Source organism: Haliotis cracherodii, unplaced genomic scaffold (genome assembly GCF_022045235.1).
Source record: "Haliotis cracherodii isolate W230 unplaced genomic scaffold, xgHalCrac1.p SCAF_11, whole genome shotgun sequence".
In the NCBI taxonomy this organism is placed as follows: domain Eukaryota; kingdom Metazoa; phylum Mollusca; class Gastropoda; order Lepetellida; family Haliotidae; genus Haliotis; species Haliotis cracherodii.
The window spans coordinates 20,628,326-20,649,326 of record NW_027266266.1 but is presented as its reverse complement, the minus strand read 5'-3'; the positions used below and the strand labels follow the sequence as shown (position 1 = coordinate 20,649,326).

The 21,001-nt window shown below is 40.9% G+C and overlaps 1 protein-coding gene across 4 annotated transcripts in view; it reads right to left on the bottom strand.

The window, feature by feature from the left end:
- LOC139456315 (sodium-dependent dopamine transporter-like) overlaps window positions 1-21,001 on the bottom strand; it is a 127,931-nt gene that overhangs the window by 3,011 nt on the left and 103,919 nt on the right. For all 4 annotated transcript variants that reach the window (XM_071237944.1, XM_071237945.1, XM_071237943.1 and 1 more), the window contains 9 exons: window positions 14,667-14,805; window positions 14,084-14,218; window positions 13,027-13,130; window positions 8,572-8,696; window positions 7,828-7,940; window positions 4,715-4,843; window positions 3,078-3,177; window positions 2,627-2,727; window positions 924-1,091 (listed from right to left, as the gene is read on the bottom strand). In XM_071237944.1, the coding sequence (XP_071094045.1) occupies window positions 924-1,091; window positions 2,627-2,727; window positions 3,078-3,177; window positions 4,715-4,843; window positions 7,828-7,940; window positions 8,572-8,696; window positions 13,027-13,130; window positions 14,084-14,218; window positions 14,667-14,805 (1,114 nt within the window). The remainder of the gene's footprint in view (window positions 1-923; window positions 1,092-2,626; window positions 2,728-3,077; window positions 3,178-4,714; window positions 4,844-7,827; window positions 7,941-8,571; window positions 8,697-13,026; window positions 13,131-14,083; window positions 14,219-14,666; window positions 14,806-21,001) is intronic.

The window sequence follows — 21,001 nt, the reverse complement described above, 5'->3', positions numbered from 1 at the left end:
TGCTAGGTGATTTCCCAGTCAGCCAATCAGCGTCGGGGCTTTTAAATTTCGGTATTCAGACAAGCACATTCTGAATGACGAAAACGATGAGTTCCGAAAGCTATAAAATGAAGCCGCGCTATGATATTGTTGTGGACATTTATACATACTGTCGTTTCTGAGGGCCATGGCATCCACACACAAAAGGGTGCCCCATCGAGGGTATATCTCTTTTCTTTTGAGAAGACCGAAGTTTCACAATTTTAGAAAATTGACAGCTGTCTGTCTCAAGAGACAATGCATCCTTTATTTAAACTGGGCGGTAAAGTTCACTCTGAGTAAAGTTCACCCAGTCCTTTGGAGGTGTTCCTCAGATCGCCACGCACAGAGGTATGGTATCAGAGTAAAGGCTCCTCAATTTGAATGTGATTGGCTATATGACGGAGGCCTGAAAATGATCCAATCTGGACCTGACATTTATTTGTGTATAAAAGCAACAAAACCCTTTCCATTCCACAGAAAAAATCTGCAAGCAGCAAACTGAGTCGATTGTCCGACTAATGAGGTTTCCGGACTAATGGGTTTTCCGGACTAACGGGGTTTCCGAACTAACGTGGTTTCCGAACTAACGTGGCTTCCGGACTAATGGGGTTTCCGGACAAATGGGGTTTCCAAACTAATGGGGTTTCATGTCTAACAAGGTTTTCGGACTAACGGGGTTTTCGGACTAATGAGATTTTCGGACGAATGGAGTTTCTGGACTAACAGGGTTTCCGGACTAACGAAGTTTCCAGAGTAATGTGTTTCCGGACAAACAAGGTTTGGGCACTAACGAGCGTTTCCGATTGACAGGTTTCCGACCTAATGGTGTTTCCAGACTAACAAGGTTTCCGGACTAACGTCGTTTCACTATACATGTAGAGTTATAGATTCCCGGGACTTACTTCTGTGAGCGTCCCCTCTCTCCTGATGATTCTGTAGATAGCAAATCCGGGTATACACAATATGGATGACAGGGCGATCCCCCAGCCAATCAGCGAGGCCGGCCAGGGGTAGACATACGTGTCATAGGTCAGTGGCTTGTGTCCAATGAGACCGAATACCATAATGAACTGGAAAGCAAAAGCGACATATTAAATATTTAGAAATTCACACTTTTAGCCTCTGAAAGTTGTCTTAAAACTATGATCTCAGAATCCATACGTTCAATTGTTGTGAAACAGTAAAATATCAAAGACTTAAAACATATTCTTATAAATTCCCCAATATTTCAAATGTAAGCAGCAACCAATATAACAATAATTTATATATTTGATTTGTTATTAAAAATCCATACGCTAGTTAGTTGTGAAAAAAAAGAGAAAAAAATTCCAGATTAACATTTACATTATAAATACTAATATTTATCATATATGTGTATGGAAGAAATGGTTAAAATAGGTTAAAAATTCCCTACTTTTTCTCGATTGTATGTGGTAAATAATATCTATGTTATTCGGTAAGTCTATTGATTTAGGATATCGAAATAAGATGTCGAAATAAGAGGTTTCTTTCGCGGCAAAATCGTATATGTCCCTTCACCATCCACCCTTATGAAACCCATAGCAATATATACCCTTGAAGATGATTGCAGGTGTGGATGATTGGATTAATAAAATAATTATCTACGAGTAATCATAGAATAACCAACAAGCAACAAGTAATTAGCGAGTAGATAACGAGAGTATTTTTGGTTGCTCTATGCTGATTGGCTACTTCGTTCCGATTGTTCTATTGTTTTCATCGTTTGCCAAGATGCCCACAGCGACGTCAAATGAACGCCAAATGACGTCATGCATTGTTCATAACGTTACACAACTTTGTGTTCCAACAGTAGGCCAACTAAAGCCCCCGTTACATTATCAAAACCTTTGATCAAAAAGTTGGTCAAAGTCCATTTTGACCAAGTTTTTGATAGTGTAACATGCCGTCAAAAACTTTGACAAAGATTTTGACGGGACTTTGATGGAATAGAAACCGATCCTATTTCTCGTCAAACTTGATCAAAGTTTGATGACGTTGATTTAATTTAGCCAATCAGACTGCAAGGAACATTTACCCTGTTTCAACCGGAAGTGCATGAGTCAACTATTTTTGACTGACGAGATGTTGGAAGAATTAACTGATTTGTTTCAACAACGAGCAGCCATTCTCGGGACCAAATAGGCCTTTGCCTACCCCGATGCCGCCTTCTCAACATGGCAATACACAAAATACATGTGACAACAGCCAAACATTCTTCGTCAGTAGCATCCACTGTGGCAAGATAATTTCAACCAAAACTTTGATGAGTGTAAACAGTCCAACTTGGACCAAGAAAAACCAAGTTTTTTATCAAAGTTTTTGATAGTGTAACAGGGCCTTAATGCCCCCACTTGAGATCAGGTAACAAACATTTTTCTTCATTATCTTAAGAAGCAGACCATTGGCAATATAAAAGATAACCTTCTCGCGATTCGGAATAACTGAATATTTTTCCTCGTGAATGAATATTGAAAGTTTCTCGTCAAGGCTCAGTTATATAATAATTAATAAAATCGGGACATATAATGGGTGATTCCTCGTTACTTGTATTTACTCCATAAAGCTGTATAACTAATGACCATACCACTAGAAACACGGGTGCGATGTATTTCCAGACGATCCACCAGTAGGGTCCCGGCCTGTGGCCCACCATCACGCAGATGTCCTCGGAGAAACGGTCCACTCCTGCACACACAACACATTGGGTTTATGTTAAATGGATACATTTTGTCTAAACCGACCACTGAAACCAGACAAACAATGTTGGTTTAGACAACAATTTCTTACCTAACAGTTACACTTTCTGAGGATATTCCACATTTTTGCCAGGACCAAAATGCTATGTCAGTTTAGAGAGAACTTACTCAGGTGTCTGATTATTAAGAGTCCAGTCTAGACAGAACCAAAACAGGTGTCTGTATTTTAAGAGTTCAGTTCAGACAGGACTTAATCAGGTGTCGGCCTATTAAGAGACCAATTTCCAGAATCTATGAAGGTGTCGATATATTTAGAGTGCACTGGACTGATATACATACCGTAAGCCCACGAGACTGCAAGAGTTTCGAAGAATACGGCAAACAGAATAGAATAACCGGCTGCAAACTTGTCAAACAGAGTGACGACATAAGCTCCACCCTGAAACACCAGATTTTAATTCGAACATATTTTTCTGATAATCAATAGGATTTGAAAAAAGCTCCAGGAGCAGTATTTATGGAAAAAAACAACTTTAGAAGTTTACTTTAGTATATCGATACATGCATTCGACTATTTACAACTAACATAATTGGACACAAAAGCCTGAATAGTTATTTTTTTAGTTGACAATAACGAAATGCTTCAAAAAGGAATTCATTGACTTTGTCATCTGACTTTGAGTTGCCTTATAGAATAATAGAATAATGTTAAGATCAAATCCTAATTATTATAATCTAACACAATGTTCCCGAAGATTTAGAAAACGTCTCCAGTGTTATGCATTCAGAACATATCCGGGACAAGGAAACAATATATCTCAATTGTTTTATTATGTAAAAAGATATTATATTATTGGCAACAGTGTTTTGTTCCAGTTCTCAATGCTCCAGAGCATTAAATGAGAATCGGGTGGTAACAATGTCTGCCATTGCAGATCGTGGGTCATGGTGACCTGATGGCGCTGTTCAAGCTGTACGTTGATTGGTTATAGTATTCACTGTCTGCTGTGATGTAGCTGACTCCAATCTCGTCACAATCAGATCCTAGTTCTCCTAATGCTAAACAATGATCTGAGGACATCCAATTTGGGGTCACTTTCCATAACCCGTAGGAAGTACTGCCATACAACCTCGCTTATATATTAGACATTCCAGAAATGTCTTTTCTTCAGTCTTCTATGGAAGTGTATTGGTGCCAAAGTGTAAAAAATATATTTATCATCAACATAGATAATACCGTGGCACTTATACGCTTCCATGGTCTTCAAATTGTGAGTCGAGAGCCTCAAAACATTTTTCAAAGCGTAGTCGCAAGTTTGTGCCGTAAAGCTCTAGAAAGCTGCTTCCTGATTGGATAATGTCGACTTTTTCTTAGTCATTTCATTGGTCTGTCCAAGTTCCCGAAAGGTCTTTGTGACGCGACATTTAATGAGATGTCATCAAATCATTGTTCAGCGGAAGCGAGGACTAAGATCTGATTGTAATGAGATCGTGCCGACTTCTGCCTAAAACAATATTTAAATCACACCATGTCGAATTAGATTTGTTTGTTGCTTAACGCTGCAACCAACGATATCCCAACTATATGACGGCGTTCCGTAAATAATCAAGTCAGTGATTGATATAATGAGCATCGATCCACCTCTTTTGGGGTATGCTGACACGCCACCAACCACGTTACTAAGCGTGACCACCAGATCCATTCAGCCGCCCCTTTCTACAAACAGATTTTGTAAAGACATATTCTAAGCCCGGAAATCTCACGGCGTCAAAATTAGAGGCCACGCATGCGCACTTGCGTGTGCACTATGGTACTATAATTTTGGCAAAAAGCGCTAATTTTGCTGCGCAAACCAAGAATGGAACCATTTTAATTCCACAAACACGTTATGCACCTGGCCCGGACTAGTTTATACATAGACCGTCGTGAACATCCAGCCATTATTCAACAAGTTGTTGACTATTACTTAGGTCACCTTAGCACAGCTGGCAAGTCCCACGAAGAAGTATAGCGTGAACAGCCCTCCCACAAACAGTTCACGGTGTCTTTTGAGGATCGGGAACTCATCACCAACAGCCGTCAGTATAGCCTCTGATCCTCCAAACTGCAGAAGAGATGTACTAGCGAACACATTCATAATTGAAACAGCTTTTAAAATATTGTTGCAATTATTAGTAAAGTTAAAAAGATAGATTATAATTGTTTTATATAATTATTGTTATGGAATAAATACAAAACACGTCATCACATGATCAATTTCGGTCCCTGTATTTCAACAGGAGTATGTCACTTTGTAAACAACAACATTGTTTTGTCAGAAAGTTAATACAGCATACGATTTAAAAAAAATCTATTTCATATGTAAATATATAGTTTGGGGTGTTTGAGTAGTTTTCCTGGCGTAGTGTGGTGTGGTGTGGTGTGGTGTGTAGTGTAGTGTAGTGTAGTGTAGTGTAGTGTAGTGTAGTGTAGTGTAGTGTAGTGTAGTGTAGTGTAGTGTAGTGTAGTGTAGTGTAGTGTAGTGTAGTGTAGTGTAGTGTAGTGTAGGGTAGTGTAGGGTAGGGTAGTGTAGTGTCTGCGGTCTGTAAATAATCAAGCTAGGACCAGCCAGTCCAGCGATTGACATTATGAGCTTCGATCCACGCAATTGGAATACGATGACATGCATCAGCGAGCCTGAACGCCCGATCCCGTGAGTCGCCTCTTAAGACAAGCATGGTCGCCTTTTACGTAATGTACTGTAATAATTCAGGTATTTACCTGGGATGTTTATTTGGGGGGTCCAGTGGACTCAAACCCTTAATTGTAGGTATCCCAGGTTACAAAATAGGGGTTTCAGAGAATACAGAACTCTACAAGTGACCTAGGATTCTGCATTCTCAGAGGAAGTCACTTCCCCAACTGAAACAAGTCTACAAATGCTAGCGCTGCAGACAGTGTATGAAGCATTCGACTGTGTATTGTATTTTAAACTTAATTTTAAGTGGTGTGTGTGTGTGTGCGTGCGTTCGTGCGTGCGCCTGTTTGTATGTGTGTGAATTAGATAGAGTCCTTTTTCAATTTACTTGCGTGCAGTATGTAGGATTTCGCGACCAGTTTGTCCCTGATTAACAATACAATACAATACAATACAATACAATACAATATATTTTACTATCTCACACTATAACTCTTATTTGTCGATATAAAATGTACCCATCAGTACAACCTGACAATACGATATATTTTGTGCTGACATGGAAAACATTGAAATGCACACCCTAGTTATTGCCTAGTTCATTTCATGTCCTCTATTGATTACGTTCCATCAATTAAATCTACTTCAGAACCCGCCCCTAGAAAACACACTAACACTTTACGCCTGCAGTAAGAATATGGCCAGTCCTAATCATACTAGGACATTTATCGTTTTTACTTGTCTAACAAAGTAACGTTTGTGGGTGCGGCTATTTTCGTCAACAGGGCAGTAGTATCCATGACTTCTTTAATCCTTAACATCAACCCCGTTCAATGTTTATGGCCAAGGACCATACTATAACGCCCGTTTTTCGTTGTGAATCGCGTATTGATCACATATACAAGCCCCGGGTACCTCTTAATTGTCCGTGTCAACTGCGTCATGTTTGCCTTCTGAAAGACCCTTCTCTTTGTCCATGCCATACCGGAAGTTAAGTAGTGGCGCCATCGACCGGCGTTAATAGCAAATGAATGGGAAAATGCCTGCCTCCAATGAAGTAAACGGACAATCAGGTTTTGGAGCAGAATATAGCGATAAAATCGACCAAGAACCTCTTGCCTCAAAGTCGGCCATCTTCAAGAAGGTTTGGACTTCCGGCTGTTCGGACTCTCCGCTAGGTGGCGTGACAGTGTTGTATCAACACGTGTGTCACTTATGCATATTGCTGGTAATGATAAGATACTTGGTTCTGAACAAATATTGGAAATATCTGCATCAGTGAGTGTGCTTCGGATGATCTATTGCTTGTTTTGTAATAGTCATGAAGTTATTTACCGTCCCGTCAACGATCAATCGCGCACTCTTAACCTCTCTGATGAATACTGAAAGGATGCAGTTGTACCAGATTCTTGACAAATCAATTCAATATTGTCTGGTCAATTAGCGACACACACTGATACTTACAATTTTACTAGGGAATCGTCGTTTAATTGCTTAGTTTGTGATCGTTGTTGATGCCTAAATATTTGTTTGACACGTACATGTAGCATATGGCAGAAATTCGATTTTGTACATATCTCTAGGATTGACATGTAAACGTGTGGCGTTTTGATTTTGAATGCATCAATATTTTCAGAAGACACACTGGTTTTTGACGTTATTAAATGACAAAATGTTCGGATATTTATTTAAACTAACGTTAAGAGATGTCGGACCAATGCCGATTAAACCGCTGGGCAAAACAAAGTATACATTTCAAAATTGAATTTGATCAAAACGTTACTAGGCTAAAAACAGTCGCAGAAACATTGCAAGCTTAAGGTCCAAAACACAACTATGATACCCGTACCAAATACATCACCATCGAATAACCAGTTCTTATCTGTTTCATTTCGAGCCATCATCAAACATGGGTGTATACTTTCTTTTGCCCGGCAGTTTACAACAGAGGCCTGATGAAGCAACGTACTGAGTTCTCCTTATTCATTAGGCTGTGGAGTTGGTTGGTTGGTTCGTTTGTTGTTTAACGCCGCACTCAGCAATATTCCAGCTATATGACGGCGGTCTGTCAATAATCGAGTCTGGACCAGACAATCCAGTGATTGATATCGTGAGCATCGATCCACGCAATTGGTATAGATGACAAGCTTTAACCAAGTCAGCGAACCTGACCACCAGATCCCGTTAGTCGCCTTTTACGACAATCACAGTCGCCTTTTACGGCAAGCATGGGTTGCTGAAGACCTATTCTACCCCGGATCTTCACGGGCCCTGTGAAGTTGGTGAAAGCAAGGGTAAGAAATCTGTGCTCAGCGTCGCACTGAAGGTGTTGAAGGTAATGAATGTCTGGGTCTCCCCCTTTCAGAGAAAACTGGTGATGTTTTTATTGTTGACAAACGGTTGCTACTCACCGAACTGTCAAGACCCAGGGTTAGCAACATGAGGAAAAATATGACGGCCCAAAACGATGACCACGGGAGCGTGGCTATAGCTTCCGGGTATACGATGAAAACGAGGCCAGGCCCTGAAAGAAACATGGCCACTTAAAGAACATAAAGAACAGTGGTTGAATTAGTCGAGACTGCATTGCACCAAAAAAGTGACACAGTTTCATTTGTGTTACCATTACAGAATATGTAACTGCTTCGAAGCAAATGGGAAACTTGGAGTTCTGAAGAACAAAGTACGATATATCGAGAATTGGCTGTGACCTGACCACCCAGACCATAAATTTGGTTTGTTTGTTTGTTGTTTAACGCCACCCTCAGCAATATTCCAGCAAAATGACGGCGGTCTGCAAATAATCGAGTCTGGACAAGACAATCCAGTGATTTATATCATGAGCATCGATCCACGCAATTGGGATCGATGACATACATCAACCAAGTCAGCGAGCCTGACCACCCGATCCCGCCAATCCATAAAGACACCTGTTTGGACACCTGTTTGGACACCTGTTTGGATCAGTGTAAGTTGACACGGACAATTCTAACCCGGATCTTTGCGGGTAGCAGCCAAAGCACACACAGGCAAACCTCTCTGTGTCGAACTTGGATGTGTCGAATTCCCATAGGTCTTGCTGGTGTATATCTGCTTGCGAAAGGTACGATTATGACTATATACTTGTACATAACGTCCGATGTGCGCGATCTTACCGTCGGTGGCCACCTTATCGATAGGCTGGTTAGACCTGACGGACATGTAGCCAAGGATCATGAAGATGACAAAGCCGGAAAAGAAGCTGGTCAGGCAGTTGATGGTGCTGGTGATTAGAGCGTCCCTGTAAAAGACGAAACCGGGATAATAAATACATCTCAGGGATTTGGTTCTATGTTTATTCGAAAGCGAATATAATCGGAGAGTTCCGAACGGAAAATAATACAGCCGCGCTAATATCTTGGTGTGGATATTTTATCATTCCAGTCGTTTCTGAGCGCCATAGTATTCCAGTTCATTTGGTGAACTATCCTATCAAGACTATATTTGTGTTTTGTTTGAGTTATATTTTCATTATGCTAAGATTGAAATTTTCGAATAGAGGTGGTAAAGAAATGAACCGAATTATTCAGAAAGCGGGCATCTGAATGGCTAAAGAGCACACGCATCCTTTATTTAGATTGGTCGGTCATAGTTCGCTCAGGGTTCACCCGACGCGACCTCCTGTGAAGGTGTCCCCAGATCTTCACTCAGAGAGGCATCGTATCGGTGTTAATGATCGGATTTCAATGAGATTGCGCCGCACTCTTCCTGCTATACGATGCCGGCCTGTAAATAATACTTGAAACTGGTGGTTGATGTTATGAACAATGTCAAACATTGTCAGCGTACGATGACGCGCAATTAATCAAGTCACCGATCCTGACCATCCCTAGATTTCGCGGCCTCTTATAACAATCACATGTAAGTGGGGATCAATTATAACTCGGAATCCCCACGGTGCCCTTGAATAACGTTTTCTTTGGTAACACATTTATTAATTTGGTTTAACTTCTCTTTTAACATCACGGCGTATGGGCTGGATGTGGGAGGAATAACATAGAAAGTAGTTTTGTAATACTTTGGTGAAATCCACGAGCACCGGTATACCGCTGACAAACATAATCTGGAAGAATATGGGATTCGAACCCACGCACATAGATTTCTGGCACAAGCCTGACGTATATCATTACATTAATATATCATCATTTTAGTATTATCAAAACTTAACACGAAACACGCCCTTGATATTCTTATGTATTACATATGAATGAGTAGGGCGGTCGGGTAGCCAAGTGGTTAAAGCGTTCGCTCGTCACGCCAAAGACCCGGGTTCGATTCCCCACATGGGTACAATGTGTGAAGCCCATTTCTGGTGTTCCCCGCCGTGATATTGCTGGAATATTGCTAAAGGCGGCGTAAAACCATATTCACTCACTCCCACTGTAAATGAGTAAGTGGGATTTTACGCCGCTTTTTACCATATCAGGGCGGGGACACACATTCACAAATTGTACCCATGTTAGGAATCGAACCCGGACCTTCAGCATGAGGAGCGAACGCTTTAACCACTAGGCTACCCTTTAGTTTGTGGACACGGCTTGTTTTGGATCTGAAGCCAGCCAAATCAAAAGAAAGCCACGAAAAAAATTACACCGCTGTTTATATACTCTGCACTTCTGTGAGTGATGAGGACGATAATGGCAACGAAATATCCCAGCACTCACACACTGAGGGGTGCACATTACACCCACGTGGAGATTCCAAACCGGGTCTTTGAGTGAAGAGCAAATCTGTGTACATGCACTGCAAGGGAGATAAGCTTCAACGAACAGGCCCAAACTGCTTTTCAAAACCTCCTTGCTGTGCATAGGTTCGATAGCTTGTTGTTCCCGGGTATTGTCTATCAAAACATGACCCTCTTAACGAATCCATCAGCATGTAAACTGACACGCGTCTAACGTTTACCGCTTGGACACGAACAAAGAAGACGACGCATTCGCTGGCTGAGACGATTTATGGTCACAGCATCTAGAGACCCAAACGCAAATATTCCTTTAGTACCTTTTGTCCTGGATTTCTGATGGTGTTTTTACTTCAGAGGGTTAGCCGGGAAATCGCTTTGAACATGATTTAATTCATCATTTGTTTGTTTGTTTGTTTGACCCCGCAATATCCCAGCTATATGACGGCGGTCTGTAAATAATCGAGTCTGGACTGGACACTCCAGTCATTGACATCATGAGCATCGATTTACACAATTGGGAAACCAATTGCAATACATGCATCAACCAAGTCAACGAACCTGACCATCCGATCCCATCTCTTACGACAAGCACAGTCGCCTTTTACGGCAAGCCTGGGTTGACTTCACGGGTCTTCAGTTATATAATGTCGTGTCAACTTTAGGCCAGTTAAAGAATATCCTTGCTTTATATGATTTTTTAAAACGCTTGAAAAGAGGGGATGGGGGTCATGAGAAAAAAGTAATTTAATTTTTCAAGCTTACTGTGTAGATAAAAGCGACAGGCACATTCCATATTCATAAGAAATCTCTGCTGAAAGTGAATTCCGAGTGAATCATGAGCATTTGTTTATGAATCACTATCGAATAGCGATGATGCCAGGTGTTCGCGAAAAGCTTAACGTACCCTGCCCCACCGGTGGCACCTGTCACAAACACATGCAGAGGCAAGTCAATTGTTTGCCTTTGCCGCTTTGGTGAAATAAAATATATATGATGCTGACAGTTGAAGGATAATAATCGGGGGCGAATCTTCGGATCCTGGCACGTTTAAGGAAGGTAATCTGATTTCAACGAGGAGAACGTATAGGTTTCTGTCGTATAGCATTGCATACAAATCACCAGTAAACATAAACGTAGTACAGTTTGTTTGTCGTTAAAGGAATAATTTGATGGATGAATGAATGAGTGAGGGAGTCTGGTTTTACTTTACGACGCAATTAGAAATGCTCCAGCAATATCACAGCGGCGGCACCTAAAATGAGCTTCATGCACTGAATATGGGAAATCGAACCCGGGACACTGGAGTCACGAGCGAAAGCTTTAACCATTAGTCTACCCCAACGCCATGAGAGAAATGGAATTAAATTATTGATTATACGGATAACCAAATGTTTAAATATGCATTAAGTGAAACAATCATTTAACGTGAAAGTAAAACATACAAAAATGAAGATAATAGAAAATATAAACAACAGCGCAGCTACATCAGCATAGTCTGTGCACGACCATGCATTTTTTATACATTTAGAAAGAATAAAACATATTGGGGTTTGAAAAATACAGACGGGTGCAGCAATGACATAACTTAAATCTGACCATATAAACAACGTTATATCGCGATCATTTACACAAAGAGAATGATCTAACGCTGCAACGCTGCTGCACACTGGGTGTTACGACGTCCCCCGGACCACGGCATTTCTCCATCTAAAGAGACAATCATCGCCCATTTATTGGCAAAATATCACAGTCGCAATCCTTTCAAGTTTTACACCTTTCACGGAGGACAAAGTGGAAGTGACCTTTGCTGGGCAGGCGATTTCCGGTGTAGCAATTAACCATACTATACGAGTGATGGCCAATTATGACGTTTGTATTGCCTCGTCTCTGGTCCACGACTTCGCGGCTTTGAGTAATTTTAACTTAAGTTGACAGTATTGCCAATCACAGTCTGGAAGCGGTTTCCGTTCCCTTCAGAAATATTGCCCTCTGCATAATGTTCTGGCTCGAGGGTATCCAAAGATGAGCGCGTGACCCCACATCAATTCCCGCCATACCTCTGCAGCGCTAATCTCTAACCAGCCTTTCTCAAGTGCTCAAGGAAACCGCCCCATTGCCTACTGTCAAAAGTTAATGAAATTTGGCGGGAAATTTTTTCTCTCTTCCATTTCCAGAAACTCAGGCATGAGAGCCATATTGGCATAATCGATGACATCTCGTCGTCCAATATGGCTGCATTGTCCTTTTGTCGTCCGCTTCTTGAAGGACGAATTTGCGCCAATAATTCCCGCTTTCCAAAGGCCGGCTTGTGTAATGAACCCACAAGACAAGATTTCGCCATTTGTAGTTGAAACATTTGACGGGTCATGAAGAACGCGATCTGAACTGAATGCAGTCGGTCGATCGTGTATGTCATGGCCAGATGAAGCACGCATGTACTCCGTGGATACATGGGCAAAAGTACATTCTAAAATTAAATGTCCTCCTGCCCTTGTTTGCAAGCTCCATGACTCAGGCCTGGTAATAAAACCGTTACTGTACGATTAATGGATTGAGTATGGTAAAACAGTATTTTAATGAAAGTCTTTATGAATTTAATGGATAGACAAAGACATATTTACCTTTCTCAACACGACTGAAAGATGGAAAGAGATAGAAAGAAACGGACGGACGGGTAGAGAGAGAGAGAGAGAGAGAGAGAGGGAGAGAGAGAGAGGGAGAGAGAGAGAGGGGGGGAGGATTGATACACACACTTGCAGATGAACAGACATATTGTGATTAACAGTCAGACAAATACACCTGGAGATTAGCAGAGAGAGAGAGAGAGAGAGAGAGACATGTAACATGGTTTTGGTAACCCATGCACCACCCATGGTCCTGTTCTCACCTGTACACGTTGTTGGTGATGGGATTATAACTGGCGAAGGCCAACAGCACGCCGAACCCTGGCCCCAGGGAGAAGAAGACCTGTGTAGCGGCGTCAACCCACACCTGGTACAGAGGAAGAGAGTTAGGGACTGACCATTTGATATTCGGGAAGGGTGTTTTACTTTTTTTTAATCGCGATTCAAAATCCCAGCCCCTCTCCTCCCCCGGATTTCAAATGGACCGCCTCTAATGTCAAGTGCTTAAATGACACGCTTTGGAGTATCATTATCAATATGGAGTTTAATTAGGTGTAGAAGATTAGATTAAATCTCAATTGTTTTGTATGTGTTAAATGTTCTATACACTGTATCACCATCAACTAAAGCATCTTCCTGAGACATGACTGTGAATGTCATGTTTCCACCCTTGCCGAACTAGGCTGGAATTTCTAAGCTCGGTCGTAGCGCCACCTAATGACCAATCAGATTCCACTTCTCATATCACTTGCATTGGCTTCGAACAAAATGGCGGCTCTCAGTCGAGACGATCTGATCGATAATCAAGATCAAATCACGTGAACACCTTGATTAAATCTATGAAAAGATTTGGAAAATATCTGTTGACGCTAGGTTGACGGGACACATACTTTGCAAATCCTGCAATCCACCGAAATCTGCACGGTACTTTACGAACCGGGTGGCGATTTCGTTTCGCGATTTTGATTGGACTATGCAGGGACTCGTTAGTCCAGCCAAAATATAACACCTTACATTTCAGCCTAGTTCGGCAAGAGAGGAATCTGGACTTTTATAGGCAGTTAACTACCTTGCCTCGGGAAGATGGACCTTAGGAAACAAAAATAATGATCATCGTATCGTTAGAGTTAGAAAATCTGTTGCAAGCATGTGTTCCTCCCATATTTAGTTGAAATTGGAAAAATAAAATGGAGAACATATTGTAGTATTATCTATATGTAAGTGTATTTTCAGTACAGTTCCAAAAGAAATAGGCAATTCTGAATATCAATCTAGACAGACAGACAGACTGGTGTCTCCAAACCCCCACCGTCTACTCACCTCAGGCGAAGCGAGTCTGGTGAAGTTGGGGTTGAGGTAATACTTGATACCCTCCGCAGCCCCCGGGAGCGTCGCGCCCCTCCCCATCAGGATGAGGAGCACGGCATAGGGGAACAAAGCCGTAAACCACACCACCTGGAACACACATTTAGAGTTACCTCCTTTTCCAGTATTGAGTAACATGGCTTCAATAACCGGAGAACATAAAATATTTCTTTCAATTTTGATTTTATGGTCTCTGATGTTACTAATATTTTGAAGATTATCAATATAACATTAACATATTACACACGATGAGCGTATATATTTACATCGGAGATATGCATGACGGCAACAGTTTATTAATACGTTCAGAGCCGGTTCTAGGATTCTGAAAAAAGGTTGGATGCACATAATACCAAAGTTACAAAGTAACTTTGTCGAAGAGACAGTTCACAAATATGGTGTTTGAAGAAAGATGGGATGTGCACCCCCTGCACTCCGCCTTCTGGATTCGCCAGTGACTTCCAGACTTTTATTTGGTATGGCTTCGATTAGGTTTGAAAGAGTTGCATCCCCTTAAGGAAGGTAAAAGCAGAGTTACCTTCCCTGAAGTGTGGATCCCCTTCCACAAACTGAAGTAGCAGATAACATAGACTCCCAGGAGACACAGGACGAGCTGCCACTTGAGTTCCCCGACCGCGAACAGTCCCCCACTCTCGTGCAGCTCCAGGAAGCCGCGTCTGTAAGTTAATGTTCGGATAAAGGAGATACTCAAGCCCACCCGGAACAAGACTGCTAATGGGTCAAGAAGGCTAATTCGACCATTTGCTTCTGGAACAAACACATTTGCATCCACGAATTGTGGCGATGACTGGCATTTTTGTCTTCACTCCAGATCCTAGGTGTATTAGGTTGAAACAATTTGTTAACATTTTGATTATAGGCGTATCCAATTGGAAGCAGACATGTACACACAAGCTATACGTCGTTGTTCCTTACTATGGGTGGGTCAATGAGGTTTAATCCCATTTCAAGCAGTAATGTCGCCTCGGCTCTACCCAGTCCAATACGTCCTTCGCCAGCACCGACTAGAAGCCATATTGGATCTTGTTTCGTGCACGTGACTATCACGCGAAACAACATAACCAGCTGATGGAAGTCGTGAATTTTTATAACCTTCATTCTATATTTAAATCAATGTGTTTGACTAATTTTCATTAGCACAGAATAACCTATTGTCACAAAATGTCATGCGAACGAACCATTTGCGGCGGGACACGGTTTAGAGTGAGTTTGTTCATATTACTACGCAAATACAGGCACTGGGTAGTCAACAGAATAAGCCGAGTGGGTCCGAGTGTACAACAGTAATGTCTTAGCCGAACATATCGGGAACAGACTCCACAATGTGCATGCTGATTGTATCGTACCTTGATTTTGGGCGTGACATTTGACGATTATGGTTGAATTAACAATTAGGTGACGGTATTGTCCATTAGTATTTAAGAGAGCGGCAGAAATCTTAGTGGGCCTGCTATCACTAAAACTACATTGATATAGTATTGACTAGGGATGGGTGAGTGAGTGAGTGAGGACAATGTGTGAAGCCCATTTCTGGTGTCCCCCGCCGTGATATTGCTTGAATATTGCTAAAATCGGCGTAAAACCATACTCACTCACTCACGTAAGGTATAACCAGGTTCAGAAATACAGGTCTAAAGCCTGATTATACACCAAGATTTCATGAAACACACGCATAATCGTATCGAGAACTACTGGGTGTGTATGGTTTTACGCCGCTTTTAGCAATATTCCTGCAATATCACGGCGGGGGACACCAGAAATGGGCTTCACACATTGTACCCATATCGGGAATCGAACCCGGATGTTTGTCGTGACGTTCGAACCAGGCTACCCGACCGCCCGGCTAGGGATGGGACTAGATTGAGGTCAACAAATTCGATATCGTTCACTCTGTTATAATCTGAACTAAGCCCATTTCTGGTGTCCCCCGCCGTGATATTGCTGGAATATTGCTAAAAACGGCGTAAAACCATACTCACTCACTATAATCTGAACTCAACTAAATTCTACACACATATTCAAAAATGATTTGTTGAATACACGACGGGATACTTTTATCAAATAAACAACACAGAAAGTAACAATGGCCCCAATCAGTCCAGGTCATATTAAGATTCACATCATAAACCACGAGATGGAATATCAATTTTTCACGATTCTCAATAATGAAAGTCACACTTTGAGACGACAAATACCAATAAACCAATATATAGGAGCCACGTATACCTGTCAAGATCGATGGCTGGTAAACTGATAAAAGAGAAAATCAATTCAGTGTGTTTCTCTAGTCGATCAGTTCGTTGAAAGTGTACTCTTTAACCCCTCCCCGATAGAGAAACAAAGGCGACCTAACACTCCCCTTTCCGATCTTGATTGTACACAGATTTCCATGCCAGTAAGTACATGCAAACATGTTAAAGTCAGGGACAACAATTCATGCGTGTAGCGTCGTACGATTATTACTGGGTCTCTCATCGACTGTCTCAGATACTGGACATTATAGTACACACACTATCATATTTATTCGTCCGGTACTTATTTTGTGAAGAAAGATTCCATACGGTGTTACAGTGTGTTTCATCTTCTTGCGGCGGCACGGGTGGCCATCTTCATAGACGCTGCAGTTCGCTGTGCAGAGTTGCGTCCCTTAGGCGTGCAAGAAACCTTTGATCGTGGGTTCGAATCCCGGTACAGACTGATTATGTTTCTATTTTTTCAGCACCATACCCGTGAGAAAATGTGTCCTAGAAATATTTTTGTTATGAAGCCTAAACTTTCTAGACACATGCGTTCTTTGGTTGCAAGGGACAAGGGTTCATACATGCAAAAAAGATACTTGAACAAAACTTGACAATGACTTCAGGCAGAAAGTCGACCGCATCACAATACACCATGGACGAACGAACCGAAGACGTACTTGGAACCGAGTTAAACGTGTTATTAAAACTGAAGTGAAGGGAGTGAGTGATTTGGGTTTAATTCCGCTCTGACCACGAGTCACACGGCTTCAGCATCATACCCTTGCTCGTGGGTTTCACCAAAATGGTAAACGTCTAACACCTGCATCACTTCGGGCTTTTCCTCATACATTAAGTGAAACATCGATCTGGGACAGAGCCTTCTCAAAAACACTTTTCGAACAATCTTCTTTCTGTCAGAACCACAAGATCGAAATCAGTCCTAAAATTCAAAGCTGATCATTACTCGACACAGTCGTGAATCTTGTATTTCAAAGCGCCGACTTAGCACCTTTTACGGCATACATTTCATAGCTATACAAATTCATTGTGATGATGATGATGATGATGATGGTGATGATGATGATGATGATGATGATGATGCTGATGATGATGATGATGATGATGATGTTGGTGATGATGGTGGTGGTGGTGGTGATGACGATGATGTGATGATGATGGTGATGATGATGATGATGATGATGATGATGATGATGACGACGACGACGACGATGATGATGACGATTACCCGTTCGTTTCATGCATACATTCATTCACATATAACACAAGGGGAAATGTGCATGACATTTCTATATCATTTAGATTAATAAGTTATCTTCATGTTTATAAACACACCAGTGCTGCTTTAAATCCAATCTTGGTAATAATTTCAGTATAGACACGCATGCAAAATAATTTCCCATAGCTATATTTTATTGCTCGATTTTGCTGCCAACGTGAAATGTCTAATTGTGATTAAATGGATTTTCCCACTAGCACCGTAAGACATTTCCAATAATTATATTTGTTTTATCTATTTGCTTTTTGTGGCAACGTTTTACAAGTGAACAGGGTCATAGAAAATTCTGAAGCAAGAGCGTATGTTTAGCGGAAATGTGTTTTAACTATGCACAAAGACACAGAGTGACAAAAACACTCCCCACAAGACTGTTTGACAAGAGGGATGACTTCAACTTTTTCCATTGTCAACTTTCCTTTTATATCGAGCAGTTTTCGAGCAGCTCCAGCCTTTGGTGTTTACATTTCAAAACTTTTGAGGCACAATGGAACATGCTGCTTTTTCGAAGATTTCAAAGAGAGTCGTACGATTCTTGCTCATAGGCTGTTGGGTCTGGTTCATAGAATTCCAGGCCTTAGTAAAGCTTTCAAAATGTTTCATGGCAGAAATGTTGAGGACATTTCCAAAGTTGACACATCAGTGATCAAATGATGTCCGATGCAATTTACCTATCGTGACTTGTGCCATATTTACCCGTGTCTGTTCAGGTGAACACTTGACTTGTCTTTACATGTGTTTGTGACGGATGCCACTTCTGCTCCTGATATTACTTACACAATATGTCCGTATTTCCTCACTATAGCATGGTTATGGAAAGGGTTTAGTTGCATTTATTTATTTAATTTACTTTTGTTGTTGTCGTCGTCGTCGTTATTATTATTATTATTATTATTATTATTATTATTATCATCATGATGATTTTTATTATATATTATTATTATTATTATTATTATTATTATTATTATCATTATTATTGATTAAATATGTCCTGAAGTAACTTCGTGACCATGATTCGTTAGTCTGAAGCGCTACTGTCCGGAATAACGGGGTTCCACGGTCCAAATACATGGCAAAACCACTCTAAGGGATATAGAGTGAGTGAGTTTTAAGCCGCTTTTAGCGCTCTTTCTGCGATATCACGGCGGGGTCACACGACATTGGCTTCACACATTGTATGGGGTAGGAATAAAAGAGTTGTATTATGAAATCCTATTCAGATCTGGTGTTGTGCATAAATTTCAAAAATACAGTTAAATCTGTTTTCGGCTTTTTTGAAAGGCAAGTCACGTTTAACTGAGATACCATGGCAATGCTTAACGTATCATTATGTAGACATAAAATAACTCAGCAATGTGTTTCTAATATTTCACAATCAATAAATTGCAAGTGATTCCGTGACATTTGATTGGCTAACCAAGCATTTTTTTGCGTTATGATTCCATAAACCCAAAACAAATTATGCCATGCCTACAAACGAAGTTTTGTTTCCCGATTGGCGGATAATAGAATGGGCGGTGCTTGTATCGGTGACACTGATTTCGTATTGTTGGCAACAATTTTTGCACGTTAATGAAGCAGCCCGAAGAGTTAACATTGTTAAACGTATTTATTGAGAAGAATTGTCTTCAATATACTCTTGTGTTTATGGAATTATAAACGCAAAAACCGTCGGCGCACTTTGCGTTAATACGCTACGCTGATTTACACAGCATGCACGCTGGTTTTACGTTTATCTCTTCTGAAATCCCTTCACGATTTTGCCGTGTGTTATGTCTGGGTTCCATGATAATTACACTGGAACCATTTGCAACCAAAGCTTACGACGTTAGCAATTCAATCTCTCCTATCACTAACTCAGCACAGAATTTCCCTCGCTCATGGGTGTAATTCCTAACGTCATTAAACCATGGTATGTTTATCGCCATAGTTTAGCTAACAGGAATTAAGTTCAACTCCAGTCATCACTTTGACGCCACTTGGCAATGATGGAGCTCCTCTTGGATATTTGTAACCCTGGATAACAGAGGATGACTGTACTTATAACCATAGTTACCTAACAAAATATTTAATGATATTTTAATTATGATGTATCGGGCTGTTTTTTTTTGACAAAACACAAGTTGTGGGCAGTTAAGATCATTAACATCTTGTAGGCATGGTTCTGGTAAAGACTCATGTGGACATATGTCAGTCAAGACACTTCGACGGATGAATCCGAGCGAGTGAGTTGGCGTTTGCGGCGTTTTGAACAGTATTTCACTTTTATACACTTGTCTGATTAATAGAGGAGGGAAGGGACGCAAGTAAATCGTAAAAGGAATGTGAATGATGTTGTCAAACCAAGGATTATTGTCAGAACAAAATAAGTTTTTTTCGAACTCAACATCTGTGGATCCTGATATGGCTAAGGGACACAACACTGCAAAGCAAATTTACATCAAAGTCAACTGGACCACCGTGACCTAAAGATAGACAGTTGTAGCATATACAGCAATCAGTAATGACAATATCACAATAAACCTATCAAAGAATCACATCAGCGGATCCTGACACGGCTAAGGGACACAACTCTGTACACCGAATTTTATTCCAAAGACAACTGAACTACCGTGACCCCAGAATAAACCTTTCTGGCACTGACAGCAACCAGGGATGACAATGTCATAATAAACCTATCAAAGAATCACATCAGCAGATCCTGACATGACTAAGGGACACAACTCTGTACATCGAAATTTATTCCAAAGACAACTGAACTACCGTGACCCCAGAATAAACCTTTCTGGCACTGACAGCAACCAGGGATGACAATGTCATAATAAATCTATCAAGGTCTAACATCACTGTGATTTGTATAGCACTTTATCTTTTTCCGAGCAAACATATGGCATAGTAACACATTATTTTTGTTCGTGATGTAATTATGCTAAATGTGTCCTCAGCTAAGTAAAGAAGATTCATGACATAAAATCGATGTTGTTAACATCCTACAGCCGAGTGTATAATCTCTCCCTGTGTGCTTGTGCACGGATATACGCCAATTCGTGCAGCTGATGACGGCGTCAGAGTGAATAAATGTTCCTATGAGAATGTAATGTCTGAAAATATAGAGTGCATGTCGAAAAGTTCATTTTAGTTTATTAGTATCATGGGGTGAATTGAGTAAAAAACAAGCAAGGTAAAACATCTTAATCACAAAATGCAGAATGCAATCATAAAATGTTCAACGTGAGTTGATGGTTGTATAAGAATAGATATTGAACGTAGATACTGTCGTCGGTGCAGGACAGTCACAACCTTAAGTCGTCTTGGTTC